The sequence below is a fragment of the Tachypleus tridentatus genome, chromosome 1, assembly GCF_004210375.1.
Source record: "Tachypleus tridentatus isolate NWPU-2018 chromosome 1, ASM421037v1, whole genome shotgun sequence".
In the NCBI taxonomy this organism is placed as follows: Eukaryota; Metazoa; Arthropoda; class Merostomata; order Xiphosura; family Limulidae; genus Tachypleus; species Tachypleus tridentatus.
Genome location: NC_134825.1, coordinates 147,675,745 through 147,693,075, shown reverse-complemented (window position 1 = coordinate 147,693,075; position 17,331 = coordinate 147,675,745). Strand labels below are relative to the sequence as shown.

General features: G+C 30.2%; 1 protein-coding gene across 1 annotated transcript in view; it reads left to right on the top strand.

Moving 5' to 3' along the window:
• The window catches only part of LOC143226495 (kynurenine aminotransferase-like), a 99,405-nt gene extending 82,226 nt beyond the window's left edge, over positions 1–17,179 (top strand). Inside the window, 7 exon segments of the mRNA XM_076457524.1 lie at positions 428–504; positions 6,809–6,833; positions 6,836–6,897; positions 8,266–8,452; positions 11,833–11,906; positions 12,972–13,058; positions 16,288–17,179. Coding sequence (XP_076313639.1) covers positions 428–504; positions 6,809–6,833; positions 6,836–6,897; positions 8,266–8,452; positions 11,833–11,906; positions 12,972–13,058; positions 16,288–16,350 — 575 coding nt within the window. The 3' untranslated portion in view covers positions 16,351–17,179.
• The last annotated feature ends 152 nt before the right edge of the window (positions 17,180–17,331 follow it).

Genomic DNA, 17,331 nt, shown 5'->3' with positions numbered 1-17,331 from the left:
TTATGCAGAACAAATTCTTTAATTTCTGCATTAAAATATCAAAGTGGAAAATATATGGTATGCTAGCATTTTGTAACCCCTGATAGATCTGTTTATTTTGCATACAAAACTAGTGTTGTACATATATTTGAGAGAGTTCTTATAAAGTGGTTAGTCATTGTGTACATTTCCATTTGAGTATATTTTCTATAATATATTTAATGACACTGGCTAATTTGCCTAAGAACTAAAAATCAAATTAGAATATGGTATAAAGTGAAACATTTCTAAAGTAGAAATTTAAAACTTAATCACTTGCACCGTAAGTAAAATACCAAAACTTCTTAATTTGCTGAAGAGAAGAAAACCTTTTTTGCTTTGTATTTTTAGTAAATGAATATTCCTCTCACTTGCATGTAAACAAAAATTTCTTCTTAACTTTTCTCAGCTACCCTCCCAGGAATGTGGGAACGAACAATAACTGTTGGAAGTGCTGGGAAAACATTCAGTGTTACAGGATGGAAGGTAAAGTTTTCAGGGCTTCTTTAATTCACTTTTTCTGTTATTTTTACTACTTTTATTGTTCAATAAACACACATAAGCTTGACCATTAATATTTATTTTTGCTCACAACTCATAAACATTTGTTTCATTTGTGTTTTGCTGTTTATCTCATTTGGACTTTTGGTTAAAAAAAAAATTAAGTTGTATCAACTAGTGTCCATAAAAACATATTTAGATATAATAGTGAGGTATAAATCCAAATAGCTGTACAAGTTATTTCAAATTATATATTTTTTTAAAAAGAAAGAACTTCAGGTATTTTACTTGTAAAGTATAAAAGAGAAATAATCCATTAGCTCACAGAACCCATTTTATCAAGTGTAAAATACAAAATCAAAAGAACCAAATATGCAGCTGTTATATTCAGCAAGTTTATTCTGTACATTTGAAAAATAAATATTATAGCAGAAGATTTTATTATATTCTTAAATTTTTCATTACTAAAATATAAAGTTAGTGCTGTATATAGAATTACAGAATGAACAGAAAGGGTGTAAGCTGTTGTTTGGAATAACGTCCAGAACAGACTTGTATAAAATGTTAACTTGCAGATCAGGTACAAGTTCATGAACTAACATTTAAATATGATTGTGAGAAAGTGTATATGTAAAGTATATACATACTCAGTATATAATAAATAAGATGTGTTATCATAGTTTAGAAATGTACTTTTTGTATACATCAGCTTCTTAATAAAAATAGTAATAAAATGATGAAGGACATTATTATTGTTAACAAGATTATATTAAGAAGGTTTTATAAAGCTTTAATTTGCTATTTGTTTTGGTTTTATTTATGGAAAACATTTAATAATAAACTAAAGTCTCAATTTATATAGATTCTTAAGACAGCACTAGAGTTGATCTTAACCATTACTTAAATACCTGTAGGTATTATTTTGAATATTATGGGGCTGTGTTAGGATACAAACATATCATCATTCATTTTCTATATTATGTTGGTATATACTTTTTTTTAAACTAGTTTCCCACTGGTGGTTTGGTGGTAAGCTCTAAGGGCTTGTAACACAGAACTGGGTTTTTATACACTTGGTGGGCAGAACTCTATGTAGATTTGTGCTTAAGAAGAAATGATGAAAAGTTATTCTAGTATTTACAGTTTTCGCAAACTACATAGTGAAGAAAGACGTGAAGTTGATTTAATTCTAGGTAGTTCTGTTCTTTTGCTCTTCTCTAGAGATTATGCATGTTCTGTCAATGGGTGATGTAGCTGTAATGTTGCACACTGTGCAAGAATCTAGATAGCAATATCCTCCAAGCTTACGACATCTCTTATGTGTAAATGATAATGATCAGCTGCTTTGGGTGAATCTGACATTACCTGGTATGTAAGTATCATTAGATCTTTAAGGAGATAAACTTTCAATTCAGCTCTAGTAAAATTGACAGTTGAGCATCAGAGCAAGTTCACACAATGTGTGTCTTTTATTTACTCAATATCTTTCATTGTGTACAGTCTCTCTTTCATTCTGAGAAATGCATAAAAAGTTGGAGAAGTTGAAATTGCTTCACAGTAGACAGCTTATCAAATTACATGATATCTGGGGCTTAGGCTCTGCATAGGGGCTCTGTGCACTTCTCCAGATTAGAGTTTGTACAGCTAGTCTTGTGAACCTTCTCTACACCGTTTGCAACTTTCATTTCTCTATACTTCGAATCTTCAGTTCTTACCACAGCATCCCACTTTGACTTGTGTCTTCCTTTCCCAGTGGGTTGTGCTTTTTCAGAATAGACAGCCTGTCATTGCTCCTTTTTGCCTTTGTATTCAGGCACAGTTGGCTGAATTGAGTCTGTTCTTGGGTGACATTGCTGTCTTCACTGGTCAGAACTGACACTGTGAACTCTTCCATGGTTAGTTGTGGTTCAGTGGTTGCACACAGGATCCCCTCTACAGCTTCTGTGTTCACTACCAAAGTGTATGCCATTTCTCTTGCCTTGGATCACAGAGAAGCTATACAGTACATGAAGTGTACTAGTTATACTGACATACTGACTCATTTAGCTCTCTACTGGCCTGAATTCACTTCACATTAGTTCTCATCCTGTTCTCATTGATATTCAAATATGACTATCCCATTTATCTTTATCATCTGTTTCTTCCCAGTTTTTCTGGATACCAGGTCACATTGGTATTCATGGGAACAAGTTTACTGACACTGCAGCTAAGTCTGTCCTGTATTCAAGGCTTGGCTCCATGGCAGTTGGCAGTTGACTTAAAGTGAGTAACACAATAACAAGTTTTTTCAGATCAAACCTTCATTTGCTCTTTGGCCATCTTGCTTCTGTAAGGATCAGAAGGAGAAAGTTGTCCTAACTTGGTTACACATTGGTCACAGTTTTTTAACTGATCGTTTTCTATTATCTGGAACTGATGTGCCAGTGTGTGGTCTGTGTGACACTCAAGTCGCAATAGCCCACGTTTTACTGTTGTGACATTTGTGACTGACAGTATCATTTTAGGCAAGTGTTTATTATGGGTTTATCCTGATCTTGGATAGTACCATTAACGATGACAACACTGTCCATCTTACAAATATTTTAAATTTTTAAAGGCCAATGGCCTTTTTAACTGTGTTTAAGTTTTAACAGTATCAGAATTTCTTTTTCAATTACCTGTACAAAATCTACAATGTAGAATGAAGTCTGCATGAAAAACATTTTTTAATGCCATAAAAGTTCATTTAACATAGTGCATACTGGTGTATACATGTTTTATGAAGAGAAGCAACCAATACCCAGTGAAAATATTTGTCTTCAACATTTTAGTTTCATCAAAAGGTAGACATCATACAGAACATAAGCTCAGTCTTAACAGAACAAAACAGCTTTAATGCCACTTAAATTCATTGATTATTGATGTCATGTTCCAAATTGCATTAATGACTTGGAGTTCAGTTCAGGAATGTGTGAAGATGGCTGTATCAATAGAAGTTGCCAAAACTCGCTAATAAGTTATATGGTGTTATAAGTGAAATAGTAAAAATGAGCTCATTTATTCAAAAGTGGAATTTTTTGGTTAAGGAGAAGCACAACATTGTACACTTTCAGAGCCTTATTTCAGTACAATAAGTCTTTGGCTTGTCTTTTAATGTTGGATCTGCTTTCACTCATGAAACATCTCAGAAATTCGTGAAGGCTAGGGTCTTGGATTGGGGAACTTCAGCTTAAAGATTACTTGGATAGATTCAGAGAAGGATTGTAGTTATAAAAAAACTTGACATTGGTTTTCCAGTATGATAGAGACTGATAATATGAATTATAGTGAAAAGAAAGTAATATAATATATATTTACATTAATTTAAAGACTTTCTTAATGAAATTTTGAAGATGACCTACTCTGTGATTATAAATATAGCTTCATTGAATCCAAAAGAAATGCATAGAGATAGGAACTAGAGTACAGAAAATTTAAAAAAAAAATGTCTTTAGATAGAAAGTATTTATTGTAGTCAAGATTGTAAAGGGAAAAAAATTAATACAAAAATTGTATGAAATTCTTGACAGAATCATAGTAAGCCTTGACTCATTGTTAGGCTATGGGTCAATATAAGGATGCTTAACCCTTTTTTTTATCTCTTATCCTACAGGGATGAGATTTGGTTGCTATTCCTTAGACTTCTCTTATTTCTGTTGTCAAATTGACTGTCCTGCCTCTTCATTCAAATCCAGTGAGAAATATGTTGGGGTGGATGGGGAGCTGGATCTAAATCAAAATTGATATGTGGAGTTTCTTTAAATTATCAAATTAATGGACATATGATTGACTTTTGAAGCCAAATGCATCACCTCATAAATGTGCATACTTACAAAAGTGTAATAGTAAACAGTCAAAAAGGATCAACATAGAGGAAAGCTAAAGCCAGTTTTCTTTCATTGAATCTATATTTTTATTCTCTATCATTTAGGTGGAACCTGTGTTGGTCAGAGGCAGAGATGATCTGATGAATGTTAAGAAGTGGGGGTAATAAGTGTATAATAAAATTCTTGAAGTTATTCTCAATAATTAAGGGTGATTGAAAACATTAAACATTGTAAATTCTTAGGTACTGATCTAATACATTATCTTCACAGTGCATACATTACATTATCATAACATTTAGAGATCTCTCTCAAATCTAGTCCTTATGCTTTAAACATATATGTCTCTAATCTTTGTTTTAATTTAATGCATACAGCACATTTGAAGGCTAACTGCCCTGAATATGACTCTTACCCTACCAAGACTGGTATTTGTGTCCCCTTGTCCTTCTCTCATCAATATTTGATGTGTAAAAAGATAATGTATTGTTAACATTCAATTTCCTTAGTAATAAGATTAACTCTAGATTTTTTTCAAGAGAATATTTCAGAGACCCCAACCTTATATGACAACCTCTACATTCCAAGCCTAGTAGCCTTCCTTTGAACCTGGTAACAGCACACTGGATGAATTAAGAGACTGATCAATCAAACTAAAGGTTGTTTTCTTCTATAAGATTGCTAAGACCATCACCATCAAATTTATAATTTAAATTATGATAAGCCACATTCCTTACCTTACATTTATTATAATGCTATCTGCCATTTAGTATTTTTTCACCCATCTTATAAAATAATTTAAATCCATTTTATAAAGCAGCAGCATTGTCCTCACATCCAGCAATATCCAGAATAATATCACTAAATTCAAATAGTTCAGATACCATTTTTTTACCATATCACTGATGTAAGCCAAAGAGAGAAAGTCTTAACACTGAGCTCTAAAGTTACTTTACTTATGATGTTAATCCAGTGTGAATAGACTCCATTTATAGTAACTGATTTCTTTCATCCACCTATTTTTCAACTTAGTGACCCAACTTATCCCACATCACTGGAGAAATAATTTTTAACAATACTTTTATGTGGCACTGTCTTGCATGCTTTCTAAAAATCTAGATGTATCAATCCATACCTTCTAACTTCAACTACATAAGCAGTAACTTCTTCAAAGAATGTCAGAAGATTAGAAAGGTGAGAGTTTCTTCTTGTGAAGTCATGTTGACTAAGGAACAAAATGGTATGTTAACTGAATTTGCAAAGTCTCTTTTGTGAGACTTTCAAAAGACATTTTCTTATCAGGGTTTCTATCAGCTTTCATTGCCTTTTCTGAAAAAAGGAATAAGTGGTATTAGCCATCTTTAGAGAATTGTTTGTTCCAGGAGCCTTGTTATTCTTTGAGTTATTAAAAACCTCAGAATTAATGTTGTCTTCATGTTCATCAACTCAGCAGCTGTTCAGGATGAGGAACAAGCTTTTCTTTTCACCCGTTTATGATGTTGCGGCATATTGATGAATAATCACTAATTTAAGAGATTAAATGTAGCTATTATAAAAATGAACAAAGGAATCTTCTGGGAAGTTTAAGAATGAACCAAGTTCTGAGAGTTTTTTTATCATTTCTGTAGAAGGTCTTTTTGATTCTGAAAATGTATCCACATTAAGTTATATCTCTGAAAGTTTTGAGTGTTTCCTTCTTTGTTAAGACTTCATTTAAGGAGATGGCAAAATATCCCAAGGCTTCAAATCCTTATGTTTTTTAAGTCAATTAAACAATGTAAGTAAGGAAAAGAACTTATTTATTGAACATTGTGTATTTATTATGTACAAATTGTAATTTGTGTCAAATATTGTTATCTAGCTTGGAAAAAGAAAAAAAGGTAATAGTGGCAACATTGTGAAAAATTAGATTATACAGGGTGTTTGGAAAGTCACTGTGCACTTGTATATGTATATGATTACAAAACTGCACAGTGACTTTCCAAACACACTGTAGGTTACTAAATAATCTGTCAGTTTTTGTTGTGTTTTATGTAATTTATTGGGAAATTATAACTAATGAAGTCAGCAAAGTAATGTGTGAAAAAAGTATTTTAATATTGTTAATCATGTTGAAAAAGAATGGATTTACAAAATGGAACTTGTTATCAACAGTAAAGACTTTAAATTCTAGAATGAAAGGAGGTTTTTAAAGGTTTTTTTTATTCTTTCAAAACAGTCTCACAATGAAATTTTTAACATTTTTACAAAGCAAAAGAGGATGAAAATAGTTATTAAGTTTATATTAAGTTTCATGCAGTTTAGTTAAATATTTCCATTGTGAGAACGAAAACGTGGATATTAGTGACATCCTGAGATTGGGTAAGTTAAACTGTATCTTGTAACTGAGTATAGAATTTTTAAAGGTACTGATTTAAAACATAAAAACATTATTTTTTTCAATACAGTTAGGCTGGCTGTATGGCCCCATGAACTAACACGACCTCCACAGTTACTTCACCAGAACTGTGTGTATACTTGTGCCACTCCAATCCAGGTAAGATAACCATGCTTATTCACTCAATGTAATGAATGTCTTTTTGATAATGTGAATTTTCATAAATCTTGGATTTTTTGCTTAGTTTTAAGTAATAAAATCATAAACATTATCTTTAAATGTCATGTTAGGATAAAAACTTCATTACCAGTTAAGTCAATTTGATTTGTCAAAATATATCACTTGGATGTTCAGCTTTTAAAATTTAAATATATATGAATGAGTTTAACAGCAAGTATAAAATATATTGAAAGGAAGTGGTTTGATTTTTAGAATGTAATTATAGGTATTGCAAAGTGTCATTCTTGTCTTCAATATATCAGAATATTTTCCAACCAGGCGTATGGATTTATATTTTGGCAGCTAATAAGAATTAATTTTAAAATATTAATTTCAGACATTGAGCTGTTAAAATTAGTGGAATTAAAATAAATAGGCATAGAAAATTTTGATTCGTGAGGTATTACTGTGGTTCTTAAATCCAATAATGCCAGGTAAATCAGTTGATTTTTTTTTTAACTCACAACATGGGCTTGGTCAATTTGATTGACCATGTGATCTCTTTGTAATCATTTAAAGTTTTTTATATATTTAATACATCTAATTTTCAATACAGTGTGTATGTCATTACAGAATTTGGCATTCTTTCAGTTAACATAAGTCTTTTATGTACAAAAAATCATATTTTCAATAAAGTATTTTTTTTGTTTGTTTGTTTGTTTGTTTTGAATTTCGCGCAAACCTACTAGAGGGCTTTCTGCGCTGAATTATTTTTAATAAACTAAAATGAAGATTTGTTCACGAATATATTGAATATTTGTTATGAATAGTCTGTGTGAAAAGTAATTTTTATATTAAGATGTAAAAATACTTTTATTTCAAAATCTCAAATTTCCTTTGTGTAATTTCTTAAACTTCCTAAATACATTTCAGAAGTTTATTTTTTCAGTAAAATTTTATATTTTATCTGTTTATTTTGTCTGTCCTTCCTCAAAACAGAATTGGTCAATTTGACTGACTTGATAACCATCAATAAAAATTGAGATTGGTTTTTGTATTTTTGAAAGGGTGATAGAGAAATTGAGAAGATTTGGGTAAATTCTGGTTATTGTTTTTAATATTGCTTTGTAGAATTAAGAACTTAAAACTTGTATACTGTTATAATATGGATTATTAGCTAAGGTTTTATGTTATACTAATTGGTGTAGCATAAACAAAAAGTAGTTTTATAAAAGTTTAAGTGTAAGACACTAAAACTTTGTGTTGTGCACATTAAAGGATACCCTATACAAGGAGGTAAAAGGGAAAGGGTTTCTATTTGTTTACAGTTACATTACTTTTAATTTGTACATCCACATGTTGTTGTAGGAGGCTGTAGCTATTGGATTTGAAATGGAAATGGAACGTATGGGAACTCCAGATAGCTATTGGCAAGACCTTGTAGAGACATTAGAACGTAAACGAGACCGCATGGCCAAATTTTTAACTGCTGTCGGAATGGCACCTACTGTTCCAGAAGGAGGCTATTTTATGATTGCTGATTTTTCAGAAATAGGTATTTAATAAGGTATTCTTATGTTAAGAATTAAACTTCTGGGATTGTACATTTTATGGAATCTACTCTTACATATTTTTTACAAAGTAATATTGCTGTGGTTTGTTTTATCATTAAGTGGATTGTTGTAATATTAATGAATTAATTTGTTTCTTAAATAATATTTGCTACAGGTTACATTCATTGGTGAAATTAGCTTTTAAACATTATTTCAATAGAAACTCTGAAAATAACATCTTATTTATTTGTAAAATTACTTGCACAATTTCTTTGTTAATCAACTAGTAACAGACAGACTAACAAAGTTACTAATTCAATCAGTCACATGAGCTTTTTACTGTAGTTTATTAACTGATAAAAAGCTGATTAATTTAAATCTTTAGTCTGGTATTTGTATACAACTAGTTGAATTACCTGTTCCCTATGAGGTACCCAAAGAACATTTATTTAAAACATTTAATTTTTACACTATTTTTATAATTTTTGTCTAAATCTAAAGCTTGATATATACCACATTGACTGTTATTTCTTCTTCTGACAATATAAATGGGTGTTGATGAGTTCTAACCCTTGGTCTGTCCTTATACCACATGCATACTGTTTAACATTAAGAGGTAACTTATAAACTGAATGAGATGTAGTGTGTTTTTGTGATCTATGTTTTACAAGAAGGTGGTTACTCACAAATGTTTTTCCTTTTCCATCTGGAGCATCAAGAGATATTGTACCACCTTTATCATTTTCACCATTGTTAAGGATATGTTTATTACCAAAATCATGATCTTCTGTCAGTTTTTGTTTATTTTCAATAATAAATTTCAAAACATAATTCAAAAGAAGTGAAGTTTATAAGGTACAATCCACCTATTATCAATTTTAAATTCCTTCATATGAATGCTGTGTCCTCTATCATCTGGCTCTTTCCTCCTATTAGGTGAATATCCATCAATTTCTGCTTCTGTCTATTTGGGGAAAGCTTTTGGAAATCTTTTAGCACATTTTTCTTCTTCTTGTATGGGAATTTATGCTGATGATGAATCACGTGCACAATGAATAATATGCTTTTTCACAATTTAAAACAAAATGGTATCATTTTGATTTGATAACTGCAGAAGTTACATCATCAGTTTGATTGTGTCAGATTTTTTCTTTAAGCCAAATTAGTATCTGTGCATGTGAAAATCCTCCTTTATTTTCCCGTTCAGTAGTATATATGTCACATTGTGTGTAACCAAAGATTTCATGTTTTGTTTAAAAGTTGCATTAGTTTCACAATATTTGATTTTAAGATGTGAGCAGTTATATTATGGCAGTTTTGAGATTTATGATTACATAATAATTCTAATGATATTTTCTGTCCAAATTGGATTGCAGGTAAATATTTATAAACAGGTCAGGGCATCTATACTTCCTAACGTAACACATGGCATCTTACATGCATTCATGCATATATCTGGAGTCTCCTGTTATACTTGAAGGTAAAATCACCATTTGCCCAACATTCCTGGCATTTTCATCTTTTCACAGCATCTTTTATATGAATGTAGTTTTCTGTTCTCAGTTTCTTCAAATTATTACTTATGAATAAGAATGTGATTCAGTTTTTTTCTACACATATTGCAGCATATTCTGAATTGCCTTCAGAATAGTGTTACATTTATTTTTTTCCTAAACATTAACCTATAAATATAGAAAACTTTTGCAGTAAATTATTAGCTTACCATGAATTCTCAAGTTTGAAGGTTATGTTTGTTTGTTTTTTCCAAACTATTAAATTATAACTATCTTTCCATTACAGAATAGTAATTGATATTGTAACCATCACTGAATACTAGTGTAGTCTGGAAAGCATCTATCTCAAAACACATTATCTGAATGAGGTGCTTATAATACAGTACCAGGACAGATGGTGCATTGACTTAGGTGGATAGGATACCACCAAAGGCATTTGAGTGGGGTGTATAATACTGAAGCAAATCAAAAAGATATCCAGTACTTATATGGGCAAAGCTGAAATGCCAGAGATCAAAGAATAGCTATAATGTCAGCAGAGTTATTATTGGAAATGCACTTTCAGTTTACAAAAATGTTAACTTCTATCTCTTTCCCCTTTAGTTTCTTTCAAACTTCTTGTTATAGCCGACTCTGTCATTGCTTCAAGTCTTTCATTTCTTACCTCATCAGGTTCTTGTGCAGAACAAGGAGCTGAATTCTGTAATTGCATTGCTAAAGCAGTCCAGGGTACACCAGTAGTGGTAATGGATGCAGACCAAATAATTTATTCTCTTCTATTTTATGTAGTAAATGGCATTTTAAGTTGAAATTCTTGGAGATGGATGCAGAAAGAGGTGTCTACTTTGCTCTCAGCATTTACTAATTCATTTTCCATCATTATATTCTATCTTTGGTGTTATTTTCTACCTCACTGATGTTTCTGTATTTCTTTAATTCTATTATTACAATATTTCTGTACTTGTTGGTCGTCTTGATATAATCTCATTGTGCATTTATAAATTGCTTCATAAATCTTGTCTCTTGGATTAATTTTAAATTTTGATTCTTATTTTAGTATTAGAACTCTTTTTCCTTTTAACTCCTCTCTTAAATCCAATCTCTTAACTCTGATATTCTTTTATCTTTAAGTTTTTTCTCGGTCTTTGGATTTTCCATTTTAGAGCTTAATTGGATCCAATAAATTTTCAGTCTCGTTTATGTTTTTGTTATCTTGAAGTTTTGTCAATGTTCTATTTTATTCTCACTAAAATAATCAAACTTCTGAAACCTTTGTTGCAATGTTTTTGTTCTTGTCATTTCTAGTCCATGTAATGATAAATTCTTACATTTGTTCAGTAACATTTGCTGTGTCGCTGTTAGGTCTAACTTCTACATAACTTCTGAACAACAACTTCAAAACTAATACACAACATCTGACTAGCAAAATTTCCCAACTAATCTGTTACTAACAATCATACTAATGAATTTGCTTAATAAATGAATGACAGACACACCAGCTCTCACTGTGCAAGTTGTCACTGATACTTAACTAATTTATTCATTCATGAAGTCTCATATCTATAGACAGTAATTTTGTATGTATGTAATACAGGAAACTACCAGATTCTACAGAGGCTTTAACATTCATGAAAATTGTGTCTTGCATCATCATGGCAAACTTCTTGTGATAAACAATAATCTAATTTAAAATACTGAAAACATAGCATCCAACAGTATAACAAGTATTTACAAAATTAAGTTCGCTTTAGTAATAAAAACATTTATCTATGGTGATTATACACACACACTAAAAGAGTTCTTAAAAAAAAGGAAATTTAATTTTAAGAAGTAAATTTATAATAATCTTTTTCAACTTGCATTTCAAGGATCCAAAGTAAACCTCGACTCGGAACAAGGAACAAAGGACTATCGATTTGTGAAGTGGTTATCTAGAAATAAGGTTAGAACATTGGTATATTTTAGGATTATTTATATTTAGATGTGGTTCACAAATCATAATGCAAAAAATTCAGTGGAATTAAAATATTGTGTGTTTAGTTTTTTGCTATTTCATGAGCTTAGGGAAGAGAATATCTGATTTTAACTGTTTATATGTTTGTGTTAGAAATAAAATTCATACTACGATGGTAATAAATATTGAGAGTTTGTAACTTATTTCTGTCATTAATTTTGTTGCTGATATTTATTGTGCAAGTTTTGCATTTTCATGTGTACTTGGAAAACTTAGGAATTGTTAAAATACAAGGTCAATTTAATGTTTTTTGTTTGGAATTATTTGATTTTTTTTTATAAGGCCTATCACATTGTGATTAGAAGGTAAAATTAATAAAACAACAGAACTGTACACTTTATTAATTCGTAATATTTCATGATATAGTGAGATAGATCTGCACTGTAATATTGATATGAAATGTCTGTAACATGGAATACCCCTATAAGTTTGTCATTTAACATGGATGACTAACCTGTGGCTTCTTTGTTATTGCATATTTCACTACTCCTGAAATTTAAAGTAACACATTTGATTTATGGAGCATAAGAAAATCTGTGAAAACATATAGTTAAAATGATGTTCCAATATATATAAATAAGATCATTTGTATTATCTGGAACCACTGAGATGGCACAGCTGGGAACCTCATTTTCCTCTCATACTTTGCCAAAGTTACTTGTGTTCTTCTGTGGCAAAATAAATTTTAGATTCTCTTTTTTGTAATGTGTGTTGCAAAATTCTGTCTCTCTCTCTGCTGAAGGTTGGCTACCCCTGATCTAACAAACAATAATTCATGATATGAAGGTTTAAAAAAACTGTTTTGGGGTAATTTTTGTTATTGCAATAGAATAAACAGTGTCTCATATTTTTAGGTAAGCTTTAATATTAACCCAACAGAATAATTTTCATAACAATATTTTAAAAGTGATTACTGTATTTAATATAGAATTATATATTTAAAATAAGTACCTGACAATAGGTACTGGAAAGGTTTTATAATCCTTGTTTTAGAAACTTCAAGGTATACCGTCTAGTGCATTTTACTGTGATGAACATAAGAATTTAGGAGAAGACTTTATTCGTTTCTGTTTTTTCAAGGTAAGATTGAATATTTAAATATACTGAAAGTTAACTTTCTGCACTGGAACCTAAAATGAAACAACTGTTGAGTTTAAAAAGGTTTTTGGTATAAATAATGTAGATTAAGAAATAAGTCTTAACTTTTCTGTAACTTGAATACTTCTGTTTGTAGACAGAAACTAGATTAATTGCTCTGATTGCATATGCTTCTTTCAAGATCCTTAGGGTACCTTTGGAAAAAAAAGAAATAAATGTCTTATGACTCTTGACAGAAGCTATGCTCAAATAGAACATTTGTACTGTTGGAGCTAGATATTTATAATCAATAGAAGAGTGCATTTCAAAACATGATTTCTTAAGGGTTATTTTAATATTAGTGTGAATATTTCCATAGAGAACTAGTCAAAATGCTATTGGTACTTTTTCCATTTTTGTCATTGCTTGTACTTTAGCATTGTTTCTCACCTATAAATTTGTTTGTTAGTTGAATTGTATTTAGGCTTTAGTTTTATATATATTAGTTAATTGTGTGTTATATTTCAAAATACATGTTTGAAAGAATTATTTTTTCTTTTAAATTATAAACCATCTCTTCAGTTCATGAGGGTTAGCAATTGTTCTGCTGACTAAAGTGTCTCAGCCCATGATACTGTAGTATTGGCCAAGGACACCCATGAACATGTGTTTTGATTAAAAAAACACAATAACAACACTAAAGAACAAGAAAATAAAATAACACATTAAACATAAATTGTTTGTTAAAATGTAAAGGCATACAAATAAAAATATAACCAAAAGAAGATACATCAAGATTATCTTATGAAAATCAAAGGGATGTATGTTTCTTAGTTTTAAGCATCTCATTAAGTTGTACATTAATAATAATAGTTGCAATTAGTCATAAAATATAGAAAATAGAAAACATTTCCCTTAAAAACAACAATAACTTAAGCTATAATTTTAGAAGGTTCTATGCGTTATGCAATTGAAATTTGATGCTCCTTTCATCTGGAAAGTGTTAATAAGGTTATAAATGATAAACATGAAAATATTGAACAAAACTTGGCTATCTTCTTGTATATTCATGGTGCTTTATATTCTAGCTGCAATATAAAAGAAAATAAGTTTTCCACTTTTGTTTTCATGTTTAATGTACTCACTTTTACATAATATATTTATATAATTTACCCTTTTCTATAATTTAATTGGCTCCTTTTTATAACACTTTATTATTATTATTATTCTAAAATAAATTAAAAATAAGATTCAATCTCAAGTGAAATTTGAACCAGTGCTTTCTGGAAAAGCTATCAATACAGGTGTAGTGTTTTAGATTGCTGTATTATTTTTTTTACCCTTATGCTTCTAAGTTATCAGTTTTAGTCCAGTGACTATGGAAACAATTCATCAGTAAAGTTATCCCCAAAATACTCATTAAAATATCAATATATGCTTCAGTTTTAAAGGTCTTAATTCAAATTAATATCCACCAGTGGAATGTTTTCTCATGCTTTTCTTTTTTTTATATACCATATATTATTATTTTTATACATGGAGAACAGGAAATTTTTACTTCCTATTTCTGTTAATCTGAAACAGATTTTATATTTAATATGATTTAAGGGCATGTAGAAAGGTTTTGATAATACCATAAATTTGGCAGAAAGCTAAATCCTGTATGTAGAATCATTACTATGCACCTAGATACATAGGTTGAACTGTGCTCTAATTATTATAAGTAGAAATGTGAAACTAGTTTTACTTAGCTTATGTAATTTTATAATACACATTTTTCAACTGAAAGTGAAATTTACTGATTTATTCTCAAGAAATTCAATAAGTAATTATGTGGAAATTGTATTTTTATATAGTATATGGATTATAGACTAACAAAACAAATGCTGAGGTAACAATATAAACTGGTAAAATGTTGCACAATGGAAAATAGGATTAAAATATTTTCATGGTAACAACAATGATATACACTGCTTGCCAAAATCTTAAGGTCAATGAACATAAAGAAAAAATATCCACTTTGCGTTGTTAGACTCAACCACTTATATGAATAGAGCTTCGAAAGATGACAATAAGAAAGGGGAAATAAAAATAAAAAAAACTTTTAGCATTTAATATGGGAAATGTGAACACAATGAAATTAGCCTAAATACTAGCTGGTCAAAAGTTCAAGACCATACTGAAATGAAGTGTTAATCAGTGAACACATAACGAAATTTAGTCATTTGTGTTCAAGCATTAGTGTTGTCAACATTTCCCACTGATGTCTCCTGTGTTACATTGGGTAAAACATGGCAAAGGATAAAAAGTTGATAGAGTTTGAACGTGGCAGAATTGTCGAGCTGCAAAAGCAAGGTCTCTCTCAACGTGCCATCGCTGGTGAGATTGGGTGTAGTAAAACTACTGTTGCAAATTTCTTAAAAGACCCACTATTCATTGATAAAAGAGTAGCCCAAGAGTTGGCAGTGGGTGGTGATGACTTGCTGCCTTTCCTTTAGTCATTTGTGTTCAAGCATTAGTGTTGTCAACATTTCCCACTGATGTCTCCTGTGTTACATTGGGTAAAAACATGGCAAAGAATAAAAAGTTGATAGAGTTTGAACGTGGCAGAATTGTCGAGCTGCAAAAGCAAGGTCTCTCTCAACGTGCCATCGCTGGTGAGATTGGGTGTAGTAAAACTGCTGTTGCAAATTTCTTAAAAGACCCACTATTCATTGATAAAAGAGTAGCCCAAGAGTTGGCAGTGGGTGGTGATGACTTGCTGCCTTTCCTCTAGTCTTATACTGCTAAATTAGGGACGGCTTGTGCAGATAGCCCTCGAGTAGCTTTGCACGAAATTCAAAAGCAAACAAACAATCAACTTTGGTGGTAATTGCTTTAAAATATATATATATATATATATATTTTGGGTAATAACAGTATAATGCATTTAACATGGACTTCAGGGGCCATAATTTTTTTTGCATATTCTGGTTGTTGAGCATTTATTTATTGTATAAAATGCAGAAATGAAAAAATATCACATTTTGTACTTAAAAATTTTGTATTTAGTAGGTATCAGATTAATTGTAGTTTGTTTAGATTTATCTCAATTTCATATGTTTTAAATATTATCAATGCATAGTAGTATATTGAATAAACTTTTTAGAAAAAATGATATGGTTTAGAAAAGGTAAAGAGTGTGTATTCAAAATATATATTGAAATGAAGTTGATATTTATTCTTTTAACAGGAGGAAACAAACTTAGAGAAAGCTGAGAAGATACTAATTGACTTGAAAAAATCTCTCAATTGAGTTGTCAAGGTCATAATGATGTCAGAATTGAAAGGCAATTTAAGTAATAAATGTGATTATATGTAATTGTGCAATATTTTTAATGATAACTACAACTATTAGCTCTATTTTAATAATTGGACAGTTTACTAAAGTGTGTAGCTTTGTTACTGACCAAAGGAAATTTTTTTCTGTTACTGACCAAAGGAAATTGATTTTTCTGCACACGAAAATGGATGTAGAAGTTCTATATCCTTAAGTGCTGTTGGTACATCCAGTCATGGTCTGGTTGATTAGTTATTATTTACCTCAGTTATTTATTTACTTTGGAACAGAAGGAAACTTTTATTTTTAAATTCTACTAAGATACTTCACCATGTCATTATTTTTGCAAATCAGTCATTCAATAAACAACAATAACTCTGTTTTTCAAAATTATACATGAAAAATTGATTTTAAAAAGTTTTAGAGATGCATGTATATCTGAAACTTTGTGAATCAATTTAAAGCCATTTTCTGATTGTGCATTAGATTTACTGGAAAAGTCCTGTTTTTTATTTGTTTTTTTCAATGAAGAAAGTGTATTAAATGAAAGTAGTAGTAACACTTGTCGACCACAGTTATCGGGTGTTTCTTGTTTATTTTTTTCTCTTATGTTTTTAAGTGCAAAGGTTAACACTAATTGGATAGAGAAATACTATTTTATAAGGTTTATAATTTGCATGAACAAACTGATATATATCCATACATTGGTATAATTGTGCATACTTGGGATTTCTGATTGGTGTATTACGAATAAACATCTGAACATTTTGTTATGTTGACAATAAATAAATGTAATATTTTTAAATTTTGTCATTGTGTGACTATCTAAAGAGAATAATTAGATTTTAGTACCACCCTGTTTACTTAAGCATAGAAGGTTAATTATGAATATATCTAAATTGATTAGGGATATGGAATTTTTTGGATCTTCTTTTTCAGAGGATGTAATATCTGATT